The following is a 26,107-nucleotide window of genomic DNA, read 5'->3' as shown; positions in this document are numbered from 1 at the left end:
CTTTAAATTAAAAATATTTTTTATTTCTCCGTGAGATAAATGTTTCTTACCTTTGCGCTACCCCTGGAGGAAGATTTCGAGAAAACGCTATCCTGATCACTGCTTACACTAGGCACGGGCATTGGTACTGCGTAATCGTAAGTGGCATCTGTAAAAAAGTATTTTTTTCGTTGTCTTGCATACATATATAATATGTCTTTTTATCTCATGCGACACATTTAATATTGTATGACATATATATTTGCTAAACATTAGAATCTTGATTTATGCGAAATTTGTGTTTGAAAACTAAATACACATATGCAAAGGGTTATATTAAATTAAATGTAACGTGATGCAATTGGACAATTGTTTGGCTACTTCGCGTTTGTACTCCACCACTACGGATACGCTGAAGAAGTTCAAGGAGTTCGACTCACCAGACTGCTCGACATTGTCGTGGAGATCCTTGTTGTCTACAACAACCGTGCTGTATCCATAGTACGCCGCATGAGGAGATGCCCGATACTTGTTCTCGTGGAAGGGTTCCTGGTACTCGTCGAGTCTGACATCGCCCAAAAGACGATCATTGAGATCTCGCGGTAGAGTCGTGAGCTTCGTGCCGGCGTATCGGTCGTCGAGTTCCTCGACCCTATAGGTCATCAAGGACGGGTCCTTTTCCGTGGTACCGTACGCAGATTCCGGCGACAGATGCTGATGATTGCCCGACGGAATCGCGCTCTTGGGGCCCAGAGGACTGGCAAAGTTCTTGCGCTGTCTGTGACGCGTGACTATCAGGAATATGGCAACCGCCAGCAGCAGGATTACGACGGTCAAGACGCCAATAATCACAGCCATGTAAGTGGGATCGTCCTGCTTAGCTACCGGAACTTCGACTTGCAGCGGATTGCGAGTGTGAGTTACAACCGGCAGTCGCGGTGCCGCGGTCGTGGGTGGTGTTTCTGGGGTAAAGTTACCGTGAGCGATGTCTGAAACACGATAGAAACACGTGTTTCTGAATGCGGCATGTTTTCGTACTAACTTTGATATTCGAAAATTAATTGAAAGTATAAAATAGTAACGATATGAGTATAATATAGACAGTAATGCGATCTAAATTTTACGAATTTGTATTTCTACGCAGATGTGCAGGTACTATCAATTAATATCTTTTTAAAATTAAATGTTAAGGAATATATCTCTAAGGATATTTAGTCTATAAATTGCAATTCAAATTACAATAGAGTTTCTCGAAATTATTTTTTATATATTTCTGAATATTAATATTTATTAATATTATATTCGAATATGAATATATTTAAAATATGTTTAATATTATATTTAATTATTACAGTTAATATTTAACATTATATTTAATGTTTAATATTATTCATTTTCATTACGTATCAGGATATTAATTAAACAGATTCTTTATAACATATTATTTCATATAATCTATAAAACGTTAACTATGTTGGAAAAAATTTTGAACATTACGGTCTTTTGAGAGAAATCATTTCTGATTATGTACGATTTGATAGGCGTGTCATCACGATTTCGAACTTTCTATTCACACTGCGAAGGTAAATCGAAGAAAATTACCCATGAAGCTATGCGTTACTCACCGGAGTCAAAGGTGATCTCGCTGATCATAATCCATCGCGAGGCAAAGCTGAATCTTAGCTTGACAAACTTGCCGATGCGATGATGCAGCTTGATTGAAATATTCCTCGCGTATTCGAAGATTCTGTCCTCTACATAGGTGTATGCGATCGGATCGCCCGTGTAATACCTGCCGCCGATGCTGAACATGATGCTGACTTCGGAAAATACCTGAATCATAAAAAATTATGATTTTCTCTCTCTCTCTCTTTCTCTTTCTCTCGAATAAATATTCTATCGACAGGCATTTTGCTACGCCATACGCCATTCTGGGCTATCGAGTTTGATTACTACAGACAATTCGATCTATCAGATAAAGCGCTACGTATTTAGAGTTACCATGCGGAATTAATTTGATCGGAAGCATATCACAGATACTCGATTACGCGTAATCAGTATTATCGCCGTTATTACCATAGGTAACAGATAACTAGTTAATAGCGTGTCGGGATGTGACATCGACGGTTTTGATAATACGGAATATATCTCACGGACGCGTTTTGAGGACGAGCGAGGACGCGTGGAATGCTAATTTCATCCCTCGAAGGCGTAAGACAATTCAGCGAAGAGAATCCAAGAGCCGTGTGAGGCGGACGAAGGATAGAGAGTGAGAAAGAGAGAGAGAATATGGAACTAAGACAGCATAGGAGTTAGGAACGATGATTACAAAGCCGAGATTATCTAACTCCCTTAGATCCAAAGACGGAAGCGTATGGATTTTCGACGTACTGAAGCCTACCGCCCGCGGATGTGCAGGGAGAATGAGGAAGTCGACGTAGAGGAAGTGGCAGCCGTGAAGCCGAGGAGCGAGAGACGGGAGAGGAGAAGCGGCTGGCGATGCTTTGAGGCACTGTCTTTCGTGGAAGACGTGTCCTATCCGCGCGAGCGCGCGCTTGTTAATAGGAGAGGTCGTTTAGGGGTAGCTTCTGCCACTCCGCAACCCCATTCGCCGAACTGCCGACTTGCCAGACTGTCGGTATTGTATTTGAATACGTGGCGTATCTGCTCTCTCGGTCGTTGCTTGCTGCCATTGTATGCACGGGAGGGAAAGAGGGTGAGAGGGAAAGAGAGCATCGTATCCCGCTCTATTCTCGATATATCCCTCTCTGTTTTACTCCCTCGGGTCTTCATCTCTCTCGGTCCCTGAATCCCCCTGTTGATCTCTCTCTCTCTCTCTCTTTCTCTCTCCTCACGGATCATTGTGGCTGCACCTTCAGCCTTGACTGCTACTCGTTGTCGGTCTGCCCCCGCGGTTCTCCAGTCGGCTCGATCGCGGGCATACAATCGGGCTCGAGCCGGGTAATGAGACGCTCTATTCAGATAAATCTTGATACCGGTAGGAGAGTGTTTCGCGGCTCATTATACTGAGATTTCCGCGCGGAATAACGATGAAGTACAAAATTTTCGCGGCCAACTGTCGGGCATATTAAATTTCATAACTTTCTCGCGTGCGCCGAGAATTATGTGACTGTTGACACCATGCACATTAACGTTCTACACGAGCTTCTACACAATGACGAATAATTTAATTGGGTTGTTGGAAATTTGCTATTACATTTAATTATAAATCAAAATTATTTTTGATAACAAAAAAAATTATGTTTCATGATTCTTGGTTGTCAAACCTATAATACTTTAGTTTTTTTTTAAAACAAATATATATTAATATATAATAGCATTTAATTAATATGGTATATTTTAACATACTTGTTTATATTTATATATTCAGTACGAATTTTTCTGGTTTGAATAAAATTTTTATACAGTGAAAAGACTGATTTGTAACTAGATGATTTAAAATTTTTTCTTTTCGTATTTTATTCAACATGTAATTAACTCTAATAATTTATTATCGGTGAATATAATCGAGTGGGTACAATTTGCTGAATGGTTTAATTTACAAAATAATTTTTTGCTACGATTTGCAATTTTTTCCAATTTGCTCGTTTAGTTTTGATTGGAGTCCTTTCTTGAAATATTACGTTCTGTTATCTCGAGTGTCTAAGTGCCGAATTATTTTATTAAAGTACATCTCACTGCCGTTAGAGCCGAGTGTTCAGCGAGCCATTATGTAAACACTCAGGCGTAAAAAGATCGTAGGGGCGAAAAATTTTCACGAAAAAACTGACGTCTCCGGCAAAGCCACGGCCACCGCGCAGCCGCTTCAAGTGAAACGCGGATCCAGCAACCCGCGAGTCGTTTCCTTTTTCTTCTTCCGTCCGTTTCAGCCGAACCCAGGGGCTAACCGTTGTTGCGCCTCGTTACCCATCCTACGTCCGACCTTGACTCCGACGTGAAAACTGGATTTCGTGCCGTATACACCGTCTCCTCAACCTCACAGCTTCTTTTTTTCTTTTCTTTCTTTTTTTTTCTCTGGGTGTGGATTAAAGGCTGGCGAAGGATCTTCGCGCACATTTTGCCGCGACTGTCCGTCTTTCCTTTTTGCGCCTTTTTCTTCGTCTTCGTCCTCCGCCAACCGCCTACTTTATTCAACAGCCGTTTCGTTCTCACCGGCAAGTCACTGCCGCGAGCCATTCCAATTTCCTCTTTATACCGTACGCATATCCATTTATAGTTTTTCTTGCTTATTATCGTACAAATACGTACAAGAAACGGTCGCCATGGTCTTTACTAGTCAAAGTTTATAACAAGATATATGATAAATGAACGTATGTGGCTAATGATAGTAGCAGACATCTCGCGAATCTCGAGATCGACCATAAATCAGTCACAATCATAAATCAGTCTCGAGCGTGTTTTTCTAATACTTAAACATTTATCGTGAAAAATATATACAAGCAAATAAATAATGAAAAAAATAAGATATGTTTCCACGGAAATAATAAATGTAAAAGTATAATTATCTATGTGTCTCCATCTCAGTTCCATATATATGTTATACATTTATAAATTAAATCTTGTTTATAATAAAATATGAAAGTTGAGCAAATCTTACCTGCACATCCTTGAGGAATTGATTGTTGCAGTAGATGTGAACAGCTGAGAATTCTCTGACTTGGTCGAATTCGAATTTGATTTCGAGCGGATGCCCGGACCTAGTATCGTTCTTCCAGCCGATCCATCCTTGACTTCTATCATAGTTGTCATAGTAACTCATTTTAAAATCGTTCGGTCCGATCTTGCCGTCCGTCAGTTGACCCAAACCGCGGAGAAGCTGTCCGTCCCAATAACCATCGTAAGTCGCGTCGAAGAATTCCCAGTTGTTGCGCTTGTCACCTTGAGGCATCGAGTACGAGACGATGCCGTCGTTCCAAGGACAGCCGTACAATTCAACGCGCATGCAAACAGTGCGACGATGATAACTGTAGGGTAGGAATCGAATTTTGCTCGCCCATATCGGTGGCTCCAGTTCCTTCTTCGATTCCAAATAGGTATTCTTGTTCCCTTCGATAACCTGAACAAGCAAAATAAAAAAAATGGGAATTAATATCTAGTATTATCGAACTTATTTTCTAGAAAAATATTTCGCATCTCATTTAAATTCCCTTTCTGACACATGTAAAATATTTGAGAGACGCATTAAAAATGCTTTGTAGATAGTACCGTTAGACTCGCAAATTATTCCAACTTGTATGTAAACGACATATATAGATATGTATATCAGATAGCAGTTGGCAGAAAGGAATATAATACGATGTGTTCAAATGATAGTATTCATGCTACGCGTCATGTTAAGTTATCAGTGAATAGATAGAACGCGGGTTTCTCCGATGCCTGAGATGAATCAGCGTCCATGTAGCATCTTGACCCTTGCCTCATTTACGGACATTCAGACGGCGAGATAGCGAGATTTTTCGCTAGCCCGTAATATAAATTGCGCCACGACGCACCGTAGTATTTCTGCGCAGCGTGATTTCAGGCTTGGCGCGCTCTCTCACATAGAACAAGGCTCGTTCTATTCGATCGGTCGAGCGCGCGAGCGATGGTCGAAACGTATATATCGCCGGATAGGATCGGGAATTTCTCGGACGACGTCGAGGGAAGAGGCCCTTTGGAACAAAGGACCTCTTATTTTCCACTTATGATCTCGCCAGCGCCTCCTGACTCCCTCGCGCGAGATTCTCACGTATGGCCGGTTACGTGACCGTGTAACCATCACCGTTGTGAACCCGACAGGTGCAAACACTCCTTTATTTTCTATTTCACCCCTTACACGCTCGTCCCTATTATGGTTATGCTCGTCGAGCGTTAAATAATGTTCTTCCATTATATCGTGATATTAATCAATTTAATATACTTAATCGATTCTACGTACAATATGTACGATCGAATTTAATTATAGACATTCGTCTTGCGATAAAAAAGTACAACCAAACATTTAATAGATATTGAAACTCTTTGAAGCACTTTCGTGAAATTTGATTATGGGCTCGTAAATAAATTAAATAAACTATAAATAAACTATATTATAATAAACTTTACCAACCAATAATCTTGTTTTTAATTTAATTGGTAATTATATTATTTCTCTATATATTACTTAATATATAAAATTATTGTCGTTGTTTTTCCGTATATTATTTATCGTAATATCCAGCAATCCGGTTAGTTGCATGTTAAGTTTTATATTACATTTCTACTTTTTTCGTATATTTATATTTTCTCTATTACTAGAAATGAAGTACGATTGCGATGGGAAACACGTTTAAAGATGATTCTCGTGACCGCGCGAACCGGCACGTTCCGCGCCGGGTGGCGCGGTAATTGGGGCCGGTAGCTGACACCGTTTTATTTGCACCGCGACACCGGTACCCGATGTTTAGCACATTGAAACGGACGGTACCAAGGCGTCGGATGGGCAAATACAATGAACCGACACGTGAGAAATTTTCTGCCAGGCGACGGAACCGCATCGTGGGCGTTTCCGGAGGTTGACAGTTACGTGTATAGCTTTACAAAGTGTGCGTAATAGCATCCTGTTTCTTCTCAATGATTATACTTGGAGCAAAAGTTATTTTTGTGCGTTCGAAAGCGAGCAGCTTTCACTGATTTATAAAAGTCTTTAATATCTTGTATCTTCATATATCGCATTAATGAGACTAAAATTTTTTTTATTACGAAAATAAAGTAGTATACGAACTATGAAATGCTAAAAAAGATGCAGCTTTAAAATTGTATATGAATATAGAATATGTTATAGATTTTCCCTTAGATCTCTCACTATGTGTGCGCTAATGTACATTGCAATTTTGCAATGTTTTCGTGATTTATCTGTTATGTTTTTCACTTTATATTCAAAAAGATTTCATGCGTCGATATAAAATATTTTGACTCGGATGGTGAAAAATCCACTGGATATTTCATATCGTCGCTTATATCGCGCATGATTATTTCATATCCCAAATTTCGTTGGCTCGTGACGCGACGCGACCGAAACGCGCTATCGAATTTTCTCCTACGAAGATGACTCACACGAAATACGTGTTCGGTTTTGCGTGCGGTGCCTGATTCTCGGGAAGGTGCGGCGAATCTTAATTCCCGAAAAACCCGCGACATCGAGCGAGGAGACCAAATTACGACGGCATTTACGAGCCGTTGAGACGTGCGCCAGGAAAAATAAGTAATCCTGATATTTATCTTCGCGCCCACGCGCGTTGCATACCGGCCCGCATGCGGCGCGGTCTGCTTTTATCGCGAAAGACTTTTCTCGAGCACCGCCGAGCGAACCGAGGCGAACGATCGTCTCTCAAATTATTCCTCGACCGTTGCCACGGTTTCTCGTCACTCTTTTCGTCGTAGGCGAATTCCAACGAGCAACACCAAGTGGTGCGAGGACGGGACTAACGCCCATTTTATGTTAATGCTTCGTGTGTGCTGCTCTTGGATCGGCCGCGGTAGCCTGCTACCGTCAGCTGAATCGTCTTAGAGGAGGCGTTGATGGTTACGTGTCGTCGCGGAAGGTCGTGAAGGATAAGATATCTTATGACTTAATTTAAGAGAAAACGCCCAATGGGCGGAACAACGCGATTATGTGAATTTATGTATGATAAATATCTCTGTCATTTGCGTTGTCTACGTTAGTCTTATATAGTGTTATTTATTAATATCCTATATTATGATCAGTGATATTGCCGAGAATATAAAGGCAAGAAATGCGTGTCGTCTATTCTTTTAGCGGGAATATTAAAAAGAATTGTTTTATTTTATGACATTAATTTTAATAATCGTTGGCCGTAAAATATGGGTGATGACAGGACCACATGGTTTCTACCGACGTTGCCTATATCGGATCGGGTTGTTAAGAAAGATTATGCGTCGGATAAGCCGAGTGTCGTTGTGTAATTAAGCGAGGAACATCGCGGAGCTCACAGCGGGAAGAAGAGACACAAATTTCTGCAAGTTTATCCCTACCGCCGCTATTTTCTGGGTGGCCTCTTCCGTTCTTTAACAGGTACATCGCGCTTCAAGCAAATTATACGAGGCGATGCGAATATCACGAAATAAAGCATATTTTTCAAGCGTTTTATTTTTCTCTTTTACGGTATTATTATTTGACTTGTGCTGTGTCAAAATCAATAAAAATAATTGCATAGTTGTTGACATTACAAATTTTAGATCTTTTTTTTTTATAAAAATATAGAAGAAATACACATAGAAAAACACATTACTAAAATAAAATAATCAAATTTGTAATTAACATTAAATATTTTCATAAAATGTTTTTATTATATTTATCAAAATAAGTTATACTAATATTTCAATTTTTTAATGATTTAAATTTCACGACATCAGTGTCAAATCCAAATGTTGATATATCATTAGAAAAAATTTAAAAATCGCATAATTATTTTAACATCTAATACTTGACGATGTGCCTTAAAGTATGTATTCGCTGTTTTTGAGGAATACGTAGATGAAAATGTTAGAGTACGTAGTCTCCGCGCGTGCCAGAGAAATAATATATAATAACGTAAAAGAGCAAATGGCATCGCAGCTGCATGCAAATGCGACTCGAGATCGTTCTTCCTTTCGGGTTCGTCCTTCATCGAATACGTGCGCTACCATAGAATTCGCGTATTCAGACAGGTACGTCTATGTAGGTGAGCTGGAATCGTCTAACCCGCGTGCACGCTACGACCTTCCCTTCCCTCATTTTATTGATCCACCCTGCTATACAAATAAGCTCGTAGCACCACCCCGCCTGCCAACTCCCAAGGAAAGTTACCCTGACACGACCGGACGCTCGTCGCTCCTTTCCTTTTGTCGTTTCGGAAATCGATGACATTCCTCGACGCGAGTCGTCCGCTCGAGGTGTATTTTCGCGAGGTAAAGCGCGAGCAGAGGAATGCGTTAAATAAGTGGCGTACCAGGCGCTGACACGAGTGACTTTACGAGATACACACGCGGATATTCCCTTAATTTCGGCGCGCGTTACGCCAGTTAGTTTGGCGAAGATTCACGGATCGCACATCAAACTTCACCACTTTCGCCGAAATTCACTTTGCGACTGCGTGACGTTTATTTTCGTCGAACGAGTAAATTGCCGGCAGCGTGATTATTGCGGGTCGACGCTAATTAAAGACTTAGGTTCACGATTACCAGTATATCTGTGTATAAATTACATCATGTAGAGACTTTGTGCGCGGCGTATTGAAGATTTACGTCTTGTTAACGTCATCCTTTAGATACTGTCCGCGAATGCCACTGCAAATCATTCTAATAATCCGCGCGCGTTCGGTTTTATTGCCTGCGACTAAATTTAACCGCGGCATTTTGCCTATACTCCTTTTCGCGGTTTGGATTGTCATATCGAATCAAGTCATTCGGCGAAATGTCTTTCTATAAGGTGTACACGATTGAATCGATCGTGGTAAATTGCGCGACTGGATATATCCAGGACAGCAGATTATACATAATAAATTTCGCAATCTCAGACTATACGCTTGATAAATCTTTTCATATGTTCCAATTTGCTACTACAATCTATATAAATATCTACATCGATCATTCTATGTCGCGTTATTTCGGGATATCCTTGACCTCGATTGTACCAGCTATTGTTTTCAAGGATTAGCCTCGATATTCGGATCTTATATTTTTTTATTTGACACGCTATTAATCGATCATTATTCGCATAAAGAAAGATCGAAGTGAGACTCACCTCCTCGCCATGAAAGTTCCTGTAGCGGATCCACTTTCCCAGTTTCGGTCTCCAGTATTCCAGCAGGTACGCCTCTGAAAACTCGACGCCCTGGCCGTTACCGAAACGGCCCTGAGTGCCAGTCGCTGTGATCATGTGCACCGTGTGAAGATCGATTTCGAGCCACTCGCGCGGCTCCGCCGTGATCTGCTGCTTCGGACACCAGGCACCTCCGTGGCTCTCCTGCTTCAGCCTGGAAGAATAAATATTTGCTCTGGGATTACGGATCTTTATTTTCTCTTTCCCGCTTTCTTATCGCGCTACGATCGTCGAGGGGAAAGAGAGCTTCTCTGGGGGAATCCCTCGTGAAAAGGAAAATAGTCGCCAAACGCGCACAGCTCTGAACTTTCCCGTCTCGTGGATGCTTTTACGGATTCATACATTTTTATCTGCATGTAAATTCGAGAGGTTTACCGTATTTCGTTTCGCGATATTCTTCGTTTATAGTTTTGTACCGGAGCGTGTAAAGGAAAATGGCATTTCACAATTACGTAAACATTACTGAATACGAAATGAACATAGGATATAGACTTTGTAATGTTGAAGTTTTCCCTTCGTTCAGGATTCATAGTGTGCGAGGGATTCGCGCCTGCATCCGTTGATTAGATAATTGTTATCACGGTCATAGGAAAACAGAAGAGTTCAGGGAGCGAGCGGAAACATCGACATCGTTGCACGGAGGAAATCGTATAAATACGTGATCGGCCGCGTGTCTGACGGATAACCGTCAGCTCGCCAACGCGCGATACGGAGTGAAATTATAATTTATCGATCCAACCGAGTTCCCGGATGACATGAATTAAAGATGAGCTAGCACTGTCGCGGGAACAGCGACGAAGCCACTTAGAGCCGGCTAATAATTGTATTCGCAGATACCTTTCGCGGACTCGTCTGTGGCATTAAAAAGCTCTCCTTCTGTCTACGACCGTGAAATACGCACGTGTACCATAATATACCATGGATGACTCTACTCGTAAATTAAACCGACGAGAATCTGTTTCGGATTCCTTCACTCGCCGTAAATTATTATTACGCCGCTATTCGCGTTACGATAATCCACAAAGTTGTATTATTTTTCTCAAGGATTTATTAATAAAATTAAATATTTATTATACCGAGTAAAAGGCATGCAACGTGAATATTTTCATCGCGTTTATTAACCGTGAAAAGTTTACGAAAGCATTTCCTCGAGAATTTCGAACGAAATTCTCCACGAATCTTACACGAAGATATCTCGCGTGCGAAAAACAGGACGAAAATTGTTCGCCAAAGAAAAATTTAAGGAAAGAAAGAAAAAAAGAAGAGCGAGATCGGAGAAGCGAGTGGCGGAGCCAAATGAATCCGCGGCGAAACTCGTGTACGCGCGTCGAGCAAAAATGTTCTCGCGCAATAAAGAGGTGAGCTACCGCCTTCTGAAGTGTCAGAACTTTAAGTGTTGCTTTGACGTTGAAGGCAGTAAAAGCGGTCGACCAGGGCTCGCTGTGTCTTTAAGGGCACCTTCCGACGTGGTTTGGCAATGTAAGAGAGAGAGAGAGAGAGAGAGAGAGAGAGAGAAGGAGGATACTTTGCAGTAGCGTGAGAAAACAGGAAGAGAGAGAGAGAGAGAGAGAGGAGGAGAAGCGAAATGTATATAGAGCGAGTAAAAGAAAACGTGTGACGGACGGATGGAAACGCCACGGATGCGGGAAGGAGCGCGAGCGAGAAAGAGAAAGTAATAATATTCTACCACCGCGAAAGATCATAACTCATAGCCCATTAAGAGACCTCGAACTGCCTGGCTGCCACTTTGATACAGTCCGGGGCATCAAAGACATTCCGCGTGCACGGTGCTCTTGGTCCGCGATAAATCTCTGAACGGGCGATTACTCCGACTTGGACTGCGAGCTGCCACGTCGGCGGAATCGGAGCGCGTCCTTAGACAGAGGGACCGATTATCGAGAGGAATGGTTTGTCGGATGAGAAGGATGCGCGTCGCTTCGAGATCGGACTTGGAACTGTCTGAGGAGAAATGATTCGTTTCTAAGGTGAATAGGATAATAGTCTTCGGTACGCCGTTGAATGATCGAGAAAATTTCTTCGGGAGGATAATATTTTTCGACTTTCATGTATTTGTCTATACATGTGAGATTGATAAGTGAAAAACGCAAGTTAATTTTTTAAACGAATTTGTGTTACCTACAAATTCTATAAAAGAAGGAAAATTATTAGAATTATAAGATTTCGCATTTAAGCCTTTATAGAAAGGACTGCTTTTCCGATTACAATATATCTTCGTATATGCACAGATAGAAGTATTTTAGGGTAAGCGGATAGGTAAATAGGGTATTCGCCGGGAAGCCCGCAATATCACGAAGCCATGAAAATATCGTCAAAGAAGTTGTAGTCGACAATGCGGTCTGGAGGAACGATATCGACATCGTTGCAGCGAAGGGGCACTCGCATGACGTGATCGATTATTATTACCGACTCTAACGTATCTCTATTTTATCTATTAACCGACGATTATCCCATGGCTGACTGCACTCGCGATTAATTTAACGCATTAATTTATTTTATATTCGCGCTGCGATGATTGATTAATAGTGACGAGTTGATTACACTTCGCGGAATATTGAAAATTCACGCACGGCTCGGTTAATGCGGCAGAATTTCAATTACGGGCGAAAGGGCACCGGTGGAGTTAATGTCTTGCGCGAGTGCGAGTTTATTAGCGCGGTAGGTGGTCCCGATGATTCTCCTTGTGTTTGGACATCCGTCCCTCGTCGCGCCGCGCGTTTGTCCCGCCGGAATGGTAATTAGCTGACACGCATAATCAAAGGAGTATGCGACGGGCACGTTAACGACGTCTAAGAGCTTTGGAACGGCCGATACAAATGGCTCCGGCATGCGGGACGCTGCGCGTCATTAATCCTCATTGCGGTTTGAAGGCCGAATTAGACGTTACAGTTTAGTAGGGCGTGATTAATATACGCTGTGACCGGTCGATCGTCGACTATCCCGAGGATGGACAGGATGACGGACGTGTCGTCCGTGCGATTCGTCGAGTCGTTCGACTTATGGATGATCTATCGTTGTTCCACGAGGACGATGACTCCCAGCTACCGCTGGATCGCGTCTTAAATAGCCACGTCGAGAACCAGTTAGAGTTGGAGTAGATAGATCGGCAAGTTTTCACGGGTAAGCTTTTAGTTAATGGACAGCGCACTCGACGAGTATAGCATCCGATGAATGGTCAAGTTGATTCGAATATCGCCGCATGCGACGCGGCGATGTATCTCGCGATGCGAGCGCACGTCGCCATCCGTGAGTTTTTCACGGTCCTCGTAACGGAGTTAATATGATCAAATTTCCGGATTTGTATCGCGTCGGATTTGTGTGCGACGCGCTGCATAAACAAATCAGTAATTCACTCACCGTGCGCGATGCGGCCCGACGTTTCCGCTATCGAAGCTAGAACTCGCAGTGATGTCCGCGTCGGGAATTGCGCCCGACTCCATCCCCAGGGGTGCGATGCATTGTGCTGCAAATAAAGGAAATTGCTTCAATTATATGTTTGCCTCGAGTGGGAACAAATGAACGATATAAACCTTGCGTGTAAAGCCCACTTTAGACGATGTGTTAAAATTAAGCGTACGTATGTGCAAGGGAACTTTAATAATCTAATAACACGATACTCTCTGCGATACGAAATCTGAGACACTTTTTCTTCAGCGACAATATTTGTTGAGTATTAATTTTTATTTTATAATTTTTTTATTCTTATTACATTATTTTAATTATAATTAAAATTAAACAAAATATAATTAAAATTTTCTTTATCCTTCTCATTCTTTCTGTAACGATTATACATATTATATATTTTCTCTCTAAACGGAAATTAAAATTTCATAACGAAAATTATATCTGTCAAAGAAAGAATCTTAAGAAATTATAATAAATATTGATAAATCAATTGGCTGGTTAGCAATGCGTTCTTGATAGCCTAAATTTTTCGTTGCTTATTAAAAGCCGCGTTTTCAACAAGTTTTAAACAAGATTTTCTCCAAGCGTGCCGCTCATTCGCGTTGGTATTTTTGACAAGGACTGGAGTTAATCAGACTTTCATTATGCGACGTGGGGCTACTTTTTTCGAGGTCAACGCCGCATACCGCGCGGATGAAAACGATGAAAAAGGCAATGCAGGCGCCGCTCCGGAGCGCCGTTTTTATCGGTCGACGCATCGTGATAATTACGGCGCTTATAACGCGATACCGAGAACGGATTTCCATTTGGAGAATCGAAGAAAGATAAGTACCGGATGACTCGAAATTACATATTCGCCGGCGATCAAAGCGGCACTTGCGAGCGAGTGGGGCCGTTGTACCTTGTGGAGCGATCAAAGAAGGCAGATCTGTTAGCATAAGATCTGTGGCGTAAGATCGCGCCAGGATTCTCGGGAAACGAGCGAATGATATACAGCTCTTTAGCAAGAAATCGCTTTGGTAAACTCGATAAATCCGAGTGGAAAATTCAATTCCCGAATGACCCTAACGACAGCTGTTTCCTGAGCCATCGTTGGAACCGTCAACGATTATCGAGCTCGTTTATTCGTCCAACGATCTTAAATCCACAAACTTTTCTTCCGACCGCTTCTTTCTTCATCGTCGCGGATGTCTGGCACCGAAAAGATATCTGACGTAAATAAGAGGATTGTAAACATTTCTTACATTCTTCCCAAACATTGCCGAAAATATCAAATTTATATGCGATAAAAAGAAACTAAAAATTTATCACAGAAGTGTACAGATGTTCAAAATTAAATCTTTTATTTGCTTTCATAGATTTTTAATCTTTATTAATCTGGTTAACGATTAATGAAGATTAATAAAGATTAATAAATTTGTTGCACACGAGACAACCTGTAGAATAAGAGAGTGAATCTATAAAGTGTTCTTCGAATATTTTATTTCTAACAATATTTTTTAATAATATTAATATAATTTTCTAATAATATTTCTAACAATATTGTAAGTTTTGAAATATGTTATTGATTTCAATGCATCTACAAAAATGGAAAGTATTTATATATACGCAAAAATCATATTTCTTAAAAATGATGGGTAGGGTTTATCCAAATTGTAGATAAAAAAGTAAAAAGTTTGCAAAGATGGTATCGAGAAAATTGAAGAAGCATTTCTTTCCATTTTATATTTCTGTAAAATATAACTAATTATACTTGGCGTTCTCTTGAGTCACGAACGAAAAATCGAGTCGCCTATTTTTCAAACAGATATACGACGACAAAAAATTCAAGAAACAACAATTTATAAAGTTTTACTACACTTTCAACGTCTCGAGAGACGAGGAAACAATTACGCGGGAATTTCCGGTAATTATCGTCAAACTCTGCATCGGTTAAAAATACCTCCGAGGAGACCGAACGCCTCGAGTTTCTTTAAAGGGGCAAAAAACGCATTCAGACAAATAAGTCTCTAGTATAATCAGCGCTACTCGGCGCACGATCCCGAAGATTCCCGGAGATCGATCGTCGTCGCGTCGCGCTCCTTCCGGTACGTGCCCGATGCGGCGCGCGACGCGCAGCATCCAAGCACGGGTAACGAGAGGCCCTCCTCGTCGCTTCTGTAGCTGGGGTAAGCAGGCAGGTTCGATTCTCGTATTTATAGACATCCTGGAAAAGAGCGCGCGGGACCGGGGGAAGATGAAGAAGAAGAAGAAGACGAAGAAGTAAGTTATGCGACGTTTGGCCCGCCCCAGCCACTCATTCGGCGACCATAACTCTCGGGGAGTGACAGCTCCGAACGGAAGGGTGTGTGCCGCCCTCCGTCCGCGAGAAGAGGAAAATTGAATGCCTTTGCAACCCCACTTCGGCGCGTCCTACATCGCTCTCTCCGTCTTCTCGCCCGCACATTCCTGCTCTCCTCCCTTAACCGCGTCACTGTCAAACTGATAACCGCTTCTTTCCAGAGACGGCTTCTCCACGAAACCCGAGACAACCACGAAACGGTCGACGAACAAGCCGCGCCTGTACCAGGGAAGAACGTACGCAATACGTTCCTAGGCGACGTAGAGTGTAATGGAAAAATCCGTAATAAATTCCGGGAAAAATTCTTTCGCCGTGTATATCTGGTACCGTTGCTTTTATATTTGTTGTTACGCGATAGTCTGAGACTCTTCTACGAGCGTATCCGCCTCTCTTCGCTATTATTTCGTATGTTCCCCTGTGTATTTCTCTACGTACAAGTCGAGTTGATAAAGGATTTTTCGCAAATCTTGAAATATCGAAATGGTAATTGAAATGTCTCGACAGTGAATCAGACACTTCCACATTCAAGTCGAGACGACGATGAAGGCTGCGCGCGATCCGCTAGGGAGATCTACGAATTGCGCAATATCGTAAATCTCCTCTCTACAAGCATGGATCTCCTTCTCTGCCGTCATTTGTCCTCTCTTGCGAAGTATTCACATTGCACTTGAACAGCGAACCACTCCTTCAAGCGGCTAACAATGAGAATGGTTCTGAATTAACCTTTAACAGACTCAGGTCTTTATCTATTTTAGACGAGACTGACTTTAATAATTTAACATGTAGCTTGGTTATAAGAAAATTTTAATTGTTTTGCAAAAAATTATTAAAGCTTATCATTTGTATGATAAACTTTATACAAGGCATAAATTTTGTTGTGGATTTGCAAGCATCTCGTATAATTTCCTTCCCATATTCCGGATGAAGTTAAAAATACAGTCTTTGGTAGACGAATACGATGAGTAATTAGCGCAGCTTTTATAATAATAGCAAAGCAAATTGCACAGAAGAATCCTTCGGCAAATTAGGAAAGAAAGATAGAGGAAATGTGGTGAGGGTAGATGCCAACAAAACAGGGCTTTTCTATCTCGGTGAATTTAATAATTCGCATTGCCCTTCCTTTGTTAATTCCAGGATTATTATTAATGACGGCAAAGTCGCGGTCGGCTCTCGGTACGTTCGCTCACACTTCTCTCGTCGAGCGCGAATGTAAATTAATTACACACCGGGGCTCTTTCACGAAAAATATATTAAAATTCCCCATTTCATTGCAGCGCGATATTAGCGCATAAATCATGATTCGCACTTAATTCTCGGGTTAACTCGATCTTTATTTTTTACATCAAAATATCTCGATTAATCATAATGTACGAGTTGCCTTTTGTATATCTTTAAATCACCCTGTTACCAAAATTTAAATTATTGCGTAATTTAAGATGTTATAATAAAAATAAGATATTAAAAATTCGCATAGTACTAATAGATCATTGAAAAAATTTCTTATAGACACAAACATCATTATATATACATAGTATATATATTATATATTATTTTTATTTCAACATCGAAATTTAATTCTGTTCAAGTCTCTTAGGTAACATGTAACTTGGAAACTATCTAGTATTCTGTGTGTGTTGGAGATAATCACCTTTTTAGTGCGGCTCATTGCGACGGCGTTTAGTTCGTAATGTTTGTTCAACGAAATTAGCAGGTGGATAACCTGCCGCAATGTTTTCCTTTTCGACTACGATACCGCACCCATTTTCCGAGCATCGGTGAAATTAGAATGAATGTTTGTAAGAGCATCGACCTCGAAAGTAGATGCGTTCGGGCTCGTCCCTCAACTAGACAACGCATTGTACTCTTTCGTATGGCTATGAAGACCGAGTGCGGTTTCCTCGGGCCTTCTGGGGAGCCATTTTCGCCTCTTTCAGAGAAAACAAACATTCGTTCTAAGCAGAAGGTAACTTGCCTCGACGAAAATGCGCATGCCCGTCCCCCTGGCGCCGCGACGACTGGCAGAACGGAAGTACTACTTTTACACGACCCTTTCGTCCCTCCTACTTTCCTGAGGTTTCTCTTTCTCCCTTTCTCTTGCCCTTTCTATGCTATTCACCGTTTCTGCGCCCTTCTCCACATCGCGGCCGTTTCACCCTTGGAACCCCCTTAGGCGTTATCCACGGTGGACTGAAAATCACCGTCTCGAGTTGCATGCGTTACTTAGACCCCGAGGGTTGAAAGTGCAACCCCTTTGTACGGGGTTTGTGCCTTTATGGCCTGGATTTATCAAAACTAACTAAGTTTTATTCGCTAATGTGTGACTGATGTTAATAAATGTCAGAAGAGATAGAGACTTTATATATTGAGTTGCTTCTTTATGGAACTATCTGTTAAGTGTCTTCATTTTTAAAAATTATAAAATAAAAAAATTATGAAAATATTTAAAAAATAATGGAAGAATTATTTAAATATTAATCTGTTTAAAATTTTCCGTGAAAAATAGAAAACGAATAATAATAATCATATCGTTTTATAATATACGCGTGCTCGTCTTTTGCATAGTTCTTAGAATTTAAGAGATCGCAAATTCTTAGTTTTTTTTTGAAGATGCGAAGACACGCGCGTCATTTAAGAAAAGAAATCCTTCCTTTGCCTTTCGCGTCGTCTAATTCTTTCCCAGTTGATGTGCGAAGAGTTTTAGGGCACGAACCCTTCGTGCTCGTATAACCGGGCACGCGGTGTTTGCTTTCGTGGGTTGGCCTTATGAAAATACAGATCTGCGCGGCGGATTGACGGGCGCCCTTCGAACCCGAAAGTCGGGGATTATTACACTCGACGTCGACGTCTGACAGTTGACGTCCTTTCAACGCGTCAAGCACGAGACGTCCCTCGGATTCGTTGCTCGATACATTCCGCAATGCTGTCGGGGCGCCGTCGCTCTCGAGTCGATCGCAACGAGACGTGAACGGGTTTATCGCGACGCGGCAGAGACTCGCGATAATCGCATTCGCTCGCGTATATTTCGACGCGACGAGCGCGATTGCGAGATATATCGCCGAAAAATGGAAGAGACGCGCGATCGTGGCAGCGCGGAAAGCCGAGGATTATTTCGCTCGACGTCTCCCGCCCAGCTGACGTCCTTTCAATGTGTCAATCCCGCTTGATTCTCCCGATTCATCCTCGTTCGTCGAGAATGTACCCGAAGGCTGCGCTTCCGACGATGAGACGCGGGGTTAAGTCGATTGCACTCGAGGCGATTTATCTGGAGTCGTTAGGGACGAAGAGATTTCACAAGTTTGCGTACGTTTGCAGGCGAGAGCGTAAACTGTCGGGTTCTGGCGCATGATCGAGCCGAACGACGAGATCGGAGCCTGCGCGAGGGTAAGAAACAGATGTCGGAATACCGGCTTGGGAATGTTTACGTCGCGGGGATTTTATATCCGAGAGACATACGATGTACACGTGCGGAAAGTGTCGGCGGTGCCTTTGTCGTACGAATAATCGCGCCTTTCAAACAAGCCCTGCAGAAGCTGTCAGCCAGTATTAATGCTTGCACCGAGTGTACAAAAGAGTGACAAGTTGTAATGATAACCAGGGTATGTTTTGATAAGTGTATCTACGAAGAGTATACGATTGTGAGAGTATATTTGTGCATTCGCGCATAGATGACTGTAAAAATAATCTATTAATCTTCACATGCCTTCGAATCATGTATCGCTTCAATTATTATGATCGCTTCGTAAAAGGAATACCGATAGCTCAATTTGAAGACTCTTTGTACGCAAATTTGTAATATATCTGATTCTGTTCAAATTATGCAAAATAATTATACATATATTATTCAATTCCTTAAAAAATGTACAATAATGTAACAATACGTGGAATTCATTTTAATATATTTTATAATTTATATTTTTATTATTAATATTCATAGATATTTAAAGCAAGAAAAATGTCACTTTTATTTGGAGACTCGTTTCTTTAATTCATAATATTTTTTTAACTATATTACGAATTTTTTATGCTCGTGCGAGTTGGCACGCAGAGAGCGCAAACGAAGGGCAGTAATTGCTGCATTGTTATGTTAATATGCTGAAGACTCCTGCAATAATTTCGTCACCATCATGCTAAAGCCTAATGGATCTACAGATAATTGGAAGGAGGATCGAGAGGGTAATAGAGGGATGACAATGTTATAACGCAAGAGAACTCGATTGCGTGACGGTTCTCCCCGGGTGCATTTCTACCGTCTGTTTTCGATGCCACAACATACACAAATGCGTTATTTCTACACACATACGCACGCACAAGCACACATATGTATTATATGTTAATTTATAATTATTAAAATTATAAATTCCAATGTACTCGCATACTTTCACGTTCGTCATTTATTTAGAGGTGTAGTCATATTAATACACATGTCCTTGGCTTCATCATTAGCTATGCCATCGCAGTGGCCGTTAACAATGAATCTCGCGCGAAATGCGAAAAAAAAATGATCGTCCGCCGCACATGTGTCACGTACGGTAAATTTCGCCACGTCAGATACACACGTCCCTTCTTTCCCGGAGAGAGATGACGCATCTGTATAATTACCTCTCCTATCCTATCGCCCCGCCGTCAGCGCACTCGTCCGCTCGTACAGACGTATGCGCTCGCGTTGGCCTCGCAATTACGCAACACCGAATCGCGGGCGCGTTAATACACACGCAAGCGGCAATGGCCGCTCTAGGCACGCGTCTATGTGCACACCAATCGCCCTCGGTGCACGCGAAACCGTACGCGCCCTTCCGCACACACGCACGCATGCACGCAGGCACGCAGCGCAGGAACCTAGAGGGTGTGCAACACGCGCAGACACCGCAATCCGACCGACGTGCAACATGTTTATGTATTGCCGGCAACATTAACATTGCAATTTATGCGCGCTTTAACTGCTCGGCGAGCCCTTCCAGCGCCCCACAACCGTCCTTCGGTCCTGCCACGGCTGACCGGCTCGCTTAACACGACCGCGAATTCACCAACGCGGCTCAATGTGTACAAGTTCAGTCACCGCGGGAGGCCCTCCCCGATCGTCTCCCCTTCGCGGTCTACTTCCAACTTTCCTAGGGGGAGGGGGCTATTTATATTCACGCCGTTCGCGCTTTTTCCGTGCAAAGTATGTCCACTTACGAAAGGATCTTCCGGTCACCGGTGTTCAAAATGCGGTTCTATTGGGTTCCAAGTCGAGCAAATTCAAAGTTTATTTCATTTCTAGCTTTTACACACGAATAAAAAAGTATTTGAAATAATATTTTTTTATTTGATGCTTTTCTTAACAACCTGTTTAATTGATAGATTGTTATTTTATAATCATGTTATTAAAATGTCATATTTAAATTAATTGTAGGCTAAATTCTCTTTTTTTCGTGTATACTCTTGCTGTTTTAATCGGTGTTGCTTCGCTTATTATCTCAAGGCATTATGTTGAGCTGTTTTGATAACTAGATAGAATTTAATTAGCGAAGTTCGCGCTATATATAGTTGTTTTCATGGATTACACCGAAACGCTCAAGTATAAGTATAAGCAGGATCAAAGCTAACCCAAGTATCGGCTTTGAGGTTGAATAGTATGGCGCATAGATTCCAAGAGTTAGAAGGTAACATCAACTTTCCTGATTTAGTATGTCCTCGTAATAGTCGTTGTACAGATATATTTAGCCTTAAAGCGTTAAGCCGATTACCGTCCACTTATAGACTTTATACTCGGTGATGAAGCTTGTCAAGGACTCCCCCAGTAGCCGATTCACTTTTAACTTTCATTTAATAATTCAGACGCTAGAATCTTTATGAGTCTACAATTTAATCTAAAAAAATTGAAATGATGTGATAGTGATGCATGATAAAATAGTTTTGCGCTTATACATAGAAAGTATCTATTCTGGGAACTTTATGCTTATGCACGTACTCTGTATAACTCGAATCTACTCACTCATCCAGGGAAAAGGATGGTACGCGTTGCAGTGTAACCGAATCGAGAGACCATCACGATCCATCTTTCGGTACTGCTCAAGAAATTCTTCGGGTGCGAAATACGTCCCGTATACGTAAGTTTCGAGCTCGATTTCACGAACGAGTACCTAAAAGCCTTTCCCAGGGCTGACTTCGGAACTCTTGGTGGATACTTTGCAAGTTTCTCGCCCTGTTTACCTGACACGGGGGTGGCTCGGGCTGCCGGAGTCAATGGGATGGAAACCAAGCCGAGTAGAAACCGAGCCTGAGGTTTAATGTAAGGCAAAGGGCAATGTGGTACGGAGGGAGGCCTTTCTGTTTTTATCGGGTGAAACCGCGGGTGGCAGAGGCACCCATCTAGGGTAGAATTACAGCCTTGGATGTAAACACGTATTTCTACCGCGATTCCGCTACTACTATCTCCTGATTTTCCAAAGAGGATCGACTCTTGCTAAACGAAATGTCGCGCATCATTAATGATGTAATGTAATGATGCTCTTATCTTATAATTCTTTAATCCGATTTTTGCATAATTATATTATCATTTATCGCGAAATTGTACAATATCTTTTGCACAAAAAATTGTTTTATATTTAAAAATAAAATAGTTATTATATCAATCTCTCGTAAAGTTTTTTGTAGAAAGTAATTAAATTGAAAATGTATTTATGTAATGTGTTTTAGTTGATCATCGAATTGATTATCAATAATTATTATAAATTATAGTTATTATAAGTTAAGAAATATATACAGTTTGAAAGTGCCTCATTCCTAATCGGATTCCCTTAATTGACATGTTTACTCACATATGTCTATGGAACGTCCGCCGCAGAAGCAGAGGATCAGCAGGTAAAAGATGAGGCACGTCTGCAGGTAGTCCATGGTAGCGTCGATGGTCCGCGGGCCCGTGGTCATCGAACTCTCATAACCGCTTCTGCAAAAATAAAGTTCCAAAATAAAATCACACACACATACGTACAAATGGCTCGTAGTCCCGACGCTACACAGAACAGAGTGATTAAGCGTAATTCCCGGGAAGGCGTCTTGCCAAGCATAGAGATTGGAGCGTGAGAGGGGTTCGAAGGGGGATAAGGACGAGGGGGCCGGAAGGGGGGGGGACGCGACGTGGACGTAGAAAAAGAGTCTGGAAACGGCCGTTTCGGCCTCCCCCGTGCTTTTCGACGGGGTGAAATGGCGCGGTTCTCGTACCGGACAGATATACGACCGGTACAGGAGCCGCGGACAAAGAGCTACATTCACGCCAGCAGCCATTACGCGTCATTATCGAGATTAGGATCGGCCGTTCGACGCGAGAGAAGGAGACGGAAAAAGAGAGGCCCGCGACGAGAGGATGATACGAGCGCGAGAAAGAACTACGGAGAACGCCGTAGGGCTCTCCGGCTGGTTCTTCTCTCGTATGCGAGGGGCGAGAACTCGTGTGTGCACCGGATAGTCGGGAATACGATGGGTTTCGCGGGGAAGGAGGGGGAGGGGAGAATGTGAGACTGTATTTTATTCACGGCGGTGCCGTCGTGGCGCGTAACGCAGGAAAGAAAAGCGAGGGAGAACCGTACGAGAGAGATCTTTACTTTTTGGACTAATTAACAGGAGGGTTTCTTCGACTACCGCCGGCCGTTCCTCGATGCTTATCTGCCAAGTTTAGGGAATCCTTCCACTCCATCCTGCGACTCGTTATTTCACGACGAAAATATCCGTGGCGATAGACGTGGCTGCCGACGTTTTTATATCGCGCTACAAGCGATCAAGGATTCGTGGATCTCAGGAATTTATCACAATGTCTGGTCGCAAATCGAAATCCTAAAATAAGTGACAAATATTTTTTCAAGCCGATTCGATTTTCTACTAATGTTTTTTGAGATGAATTTAATGAATTTTATACTCTAGAACTGGAAACAAAGTGTACGAGAAATAAAATTATATTATCAAAGGAATTAGAGATAGTTTATTGTTGCAGTGTTTTCTATTTTGCCAAGAATTTTATTATAATCGAGACTCTGTTATTCAATGAGAAACAAGCTTGTAGTAGTCACGTTTATCTAATTGTCTGAATAGAAATCCGTGGATTGTTGTCGCGTCAGATAGCTAATCCAAATTCGAGAATTTGCGAACACGATTGCGATGGCTCCATGGACGGTCATAATCGATTAAGTGGCTGAATTGGATTATCCAACCAGCAATTAAGACACTATTCAGCGCGAAGTGATTGCGTATGCCGGTACCAGTGTCGAGCATAGTACGATCACAATGCGCGCGATCGATTAGTCATAGTAATTAAGGTCACAGAGTGCAGCCAACCTCTAACCGCCCAGCTCGTTCGGCCGATTGTGTCCGAGACGGCATTCGTTTCTGAGCCGATGATTAGATCAATCATGACGTACAATTAATCATTAGGCTTGAGGATAATCTCGTCGTGACTGCACGCTCGCTCTAATGTATTCTCATGACTTTGCCATCGCGAGATACATTCCCTGCAGCGACCATGTCAGCCCGAATAATAGCATTTCAAAATTGCTTGTCATCTCAGATTACACATTATGCATCGCAAATATAATATAATTAAAAATAAAAAAATATACGGAGAATAATTGCGTAAACTAATTGCACTATTGATCTGTGCTTCGTGCGAACTTATTGTTAGGAGAACGAAGGAGAACGTTGAGCTCTTAGTATCTGGCGGGCATACTTCAAATAGAGAAGCTTAATCATTTGCTCGTAATTACGGAGAGTTGATTATGTCCACATATCTGAATTTATATGCACTTTCGCTCGAGGCAAGCACATCTTTATTAATATTCCTTTAATTATTTCAGCTCTCCCCGTCCGCGCTTTAAATAATTGTCCTTCTAAGGGCGACGTCGATAAGGTTTTACTGTTTCTCTCGCGAATAAATTTCCTTTCGAAATTCTATCTTTAGCCGAACATTTATGCCGGCACAAATATTCAACGCCGGCGCCAACCCAACGCCCGGCGTAAACCACGCGAACCTCCGCCTGGGAACGAAGAAGAAATCATATGAATTTAGTACCCCGTTTGTTCCGGCCTTCTACAATACGCACACTGCCATCTTTCATTCGCTCGAACGCCGCATCGCCGCGTTCGGCCACTCGGTTCCACTATGCGCCGCTGGATAAGGTGCCCTTGTCCGCACTTCCAATGCTCGATTTGCATGGCATTCGTCTCTTCATTTTTGCCGAGTGCATCGTGCGCTCGTCGTGTCGTTGAGCTCGCGAGCCAGGTGCATCGGTGCTTAAGTGGAATTAACGTGAATGATGGGGCCTAGATAAAGCTACATCCGCCTGTACGGCTCGCGAGCGTATTTCACGAATGAATACACATGAATTTGTTCGGCGAATCAGCGAATCAATCATGCCGCACCGATTACGTTCGATGCATGTTTGAAGCGTGAACAGCGGATTCTTCCGAGCTTATTAATCTCAGCGAGCTCGTAAATGAATGCGACAATTTCGAGATATTAATGCCAAGAGATTATCTGTCTTTACGGTTGTTTTATTTATACGTCCACGTGCAATTTATATACTTTAATGAATAGTTAAACCACGCGCTTTAATCAATAGTTAAAAAGCCGTTCGTGTTTCGCGCCACTCGGTTAGATAATTATTTTCCTTGAAATTCAAACTTAAATTAAAAGCCACGAGAAGTATTCCCATTTGGAAGTATTCCTATAGCACATTCTAGAGTTGGCTTGGCTCCGTTCCTAACGTGTCATTCCGAAGGGAGTGTGAATGGGAGAAGGAAGGAAAGTACCGCTGCGCACAGATCTGCAGCTACGTGTACGAATACACGCTTTAATCTCCACACTTACAACGTTTCCGGATCGTTAAACGCCGTTCGTCGACGAACTCTTGAGTTCGGGCGAAAAATTCGCATCCAAGCTCGATTCTCTCTCTCTCCTCCTCCCCTTCGTCGCTCGCGAACGGCTTTAACCGCGGCGGAAAACGCGTCATTTTCTCGTCGAGAAGTTTTCGACGATGTAGAAAAAAAGAGAGAGCTCGGGAAACTAGAAAGTAAAAATTTTGCATACACGTGCACCAGAATTTCTTTTCGCGAAACGATTGAGGTGTAAAAAAACAAGAAGCTTCGCAAAGCTTTAAGACATCGAGTTCGCTCAAATTCGTCCACTTGACAATCACTGTCATTTGTATCGGTGATGAACTCGCAAAATGTGTAAGTGTGAAGGCAGGGTTTTCGCAAACTGAATGTACAATTTCGATAAACATTTATCGAAAGAGAACGATGAAAACATGCACTTTGTATTCACGGATTTTCGGCTCGTAAAATTGCAGAAATTCCGACGACCGGCATGGAGAAATCACGCTCAAAGTCTTTCGCGAGGAAACGCACAATTCTCGGACGACGAGATTTACGACGAGCGTAGGAGAAGCAGGCATGGCGTTCTTTTGAGCGCTGTTTCCATCGTTCGGGCGCATAAATTTGCGCGTGAATTCGTGGAAAGCGCGCACACGAAC

The 26,107-nt window shown here is 42.2% G+C and overlaps 2 protein-coding genes across 10 annotated transcripts in view; one reads left to right on the top strand and one right to left on the bottom strand.

Moving 5' to 3' along the window:
- The window catches only part of LOC145963049 (discoidin domain-containing receptor 2), a 250,006-nt gene extending 245,128 nt beyond the window's left edge, over positions 1–4,878 (bottom strand). For 2 of the 3 annotated variants that reach the window (XM_083084656.1, XM_083084658.1), the window contains exon 1: positions 4,598–4,878. In XM_083084656.1, the coding sequence (XP_082940782.1) occupies positions 4,598–4,749 (152 nt within the window). In that variant the 5' untranslated portion in view covers positions 4,750–4,878. Of the gene's footprint in view, positions 1–50; positions 84–4,597 lie in introns of those variants that run through there. The other variant, XM_083084660.1, reaches the window with a different exon arrangement.
- LOC145963056 (uncharacterized) overlaps positions 1–26,107 on the top strand; it is a 368,536-nt gene that overhangs the window by 251,318 nt on the left and 91,111 nt on the right. The window lies entirely within an intron of this gene.

Source organism: Camponotus vicinus, unplaced genomic scaffold (assembly GCF_025532165.1).
Source record: "Camponotus vicinus isolate PSW18456_S1 unplaced genomic scaffold, iyCamVici1.0 SCAF_12, whole genome shotgun sequence".
Classification (NCBI taxonomy): Eukaryota; Metazoa; Arthropoda; class Insecta; order Hymenoptera; family Formicidae; genus Camponotus; species Camponotus vicinus.
This window is presented reverse-complemented; position numbering and strand designations above follow the sequence as displayed.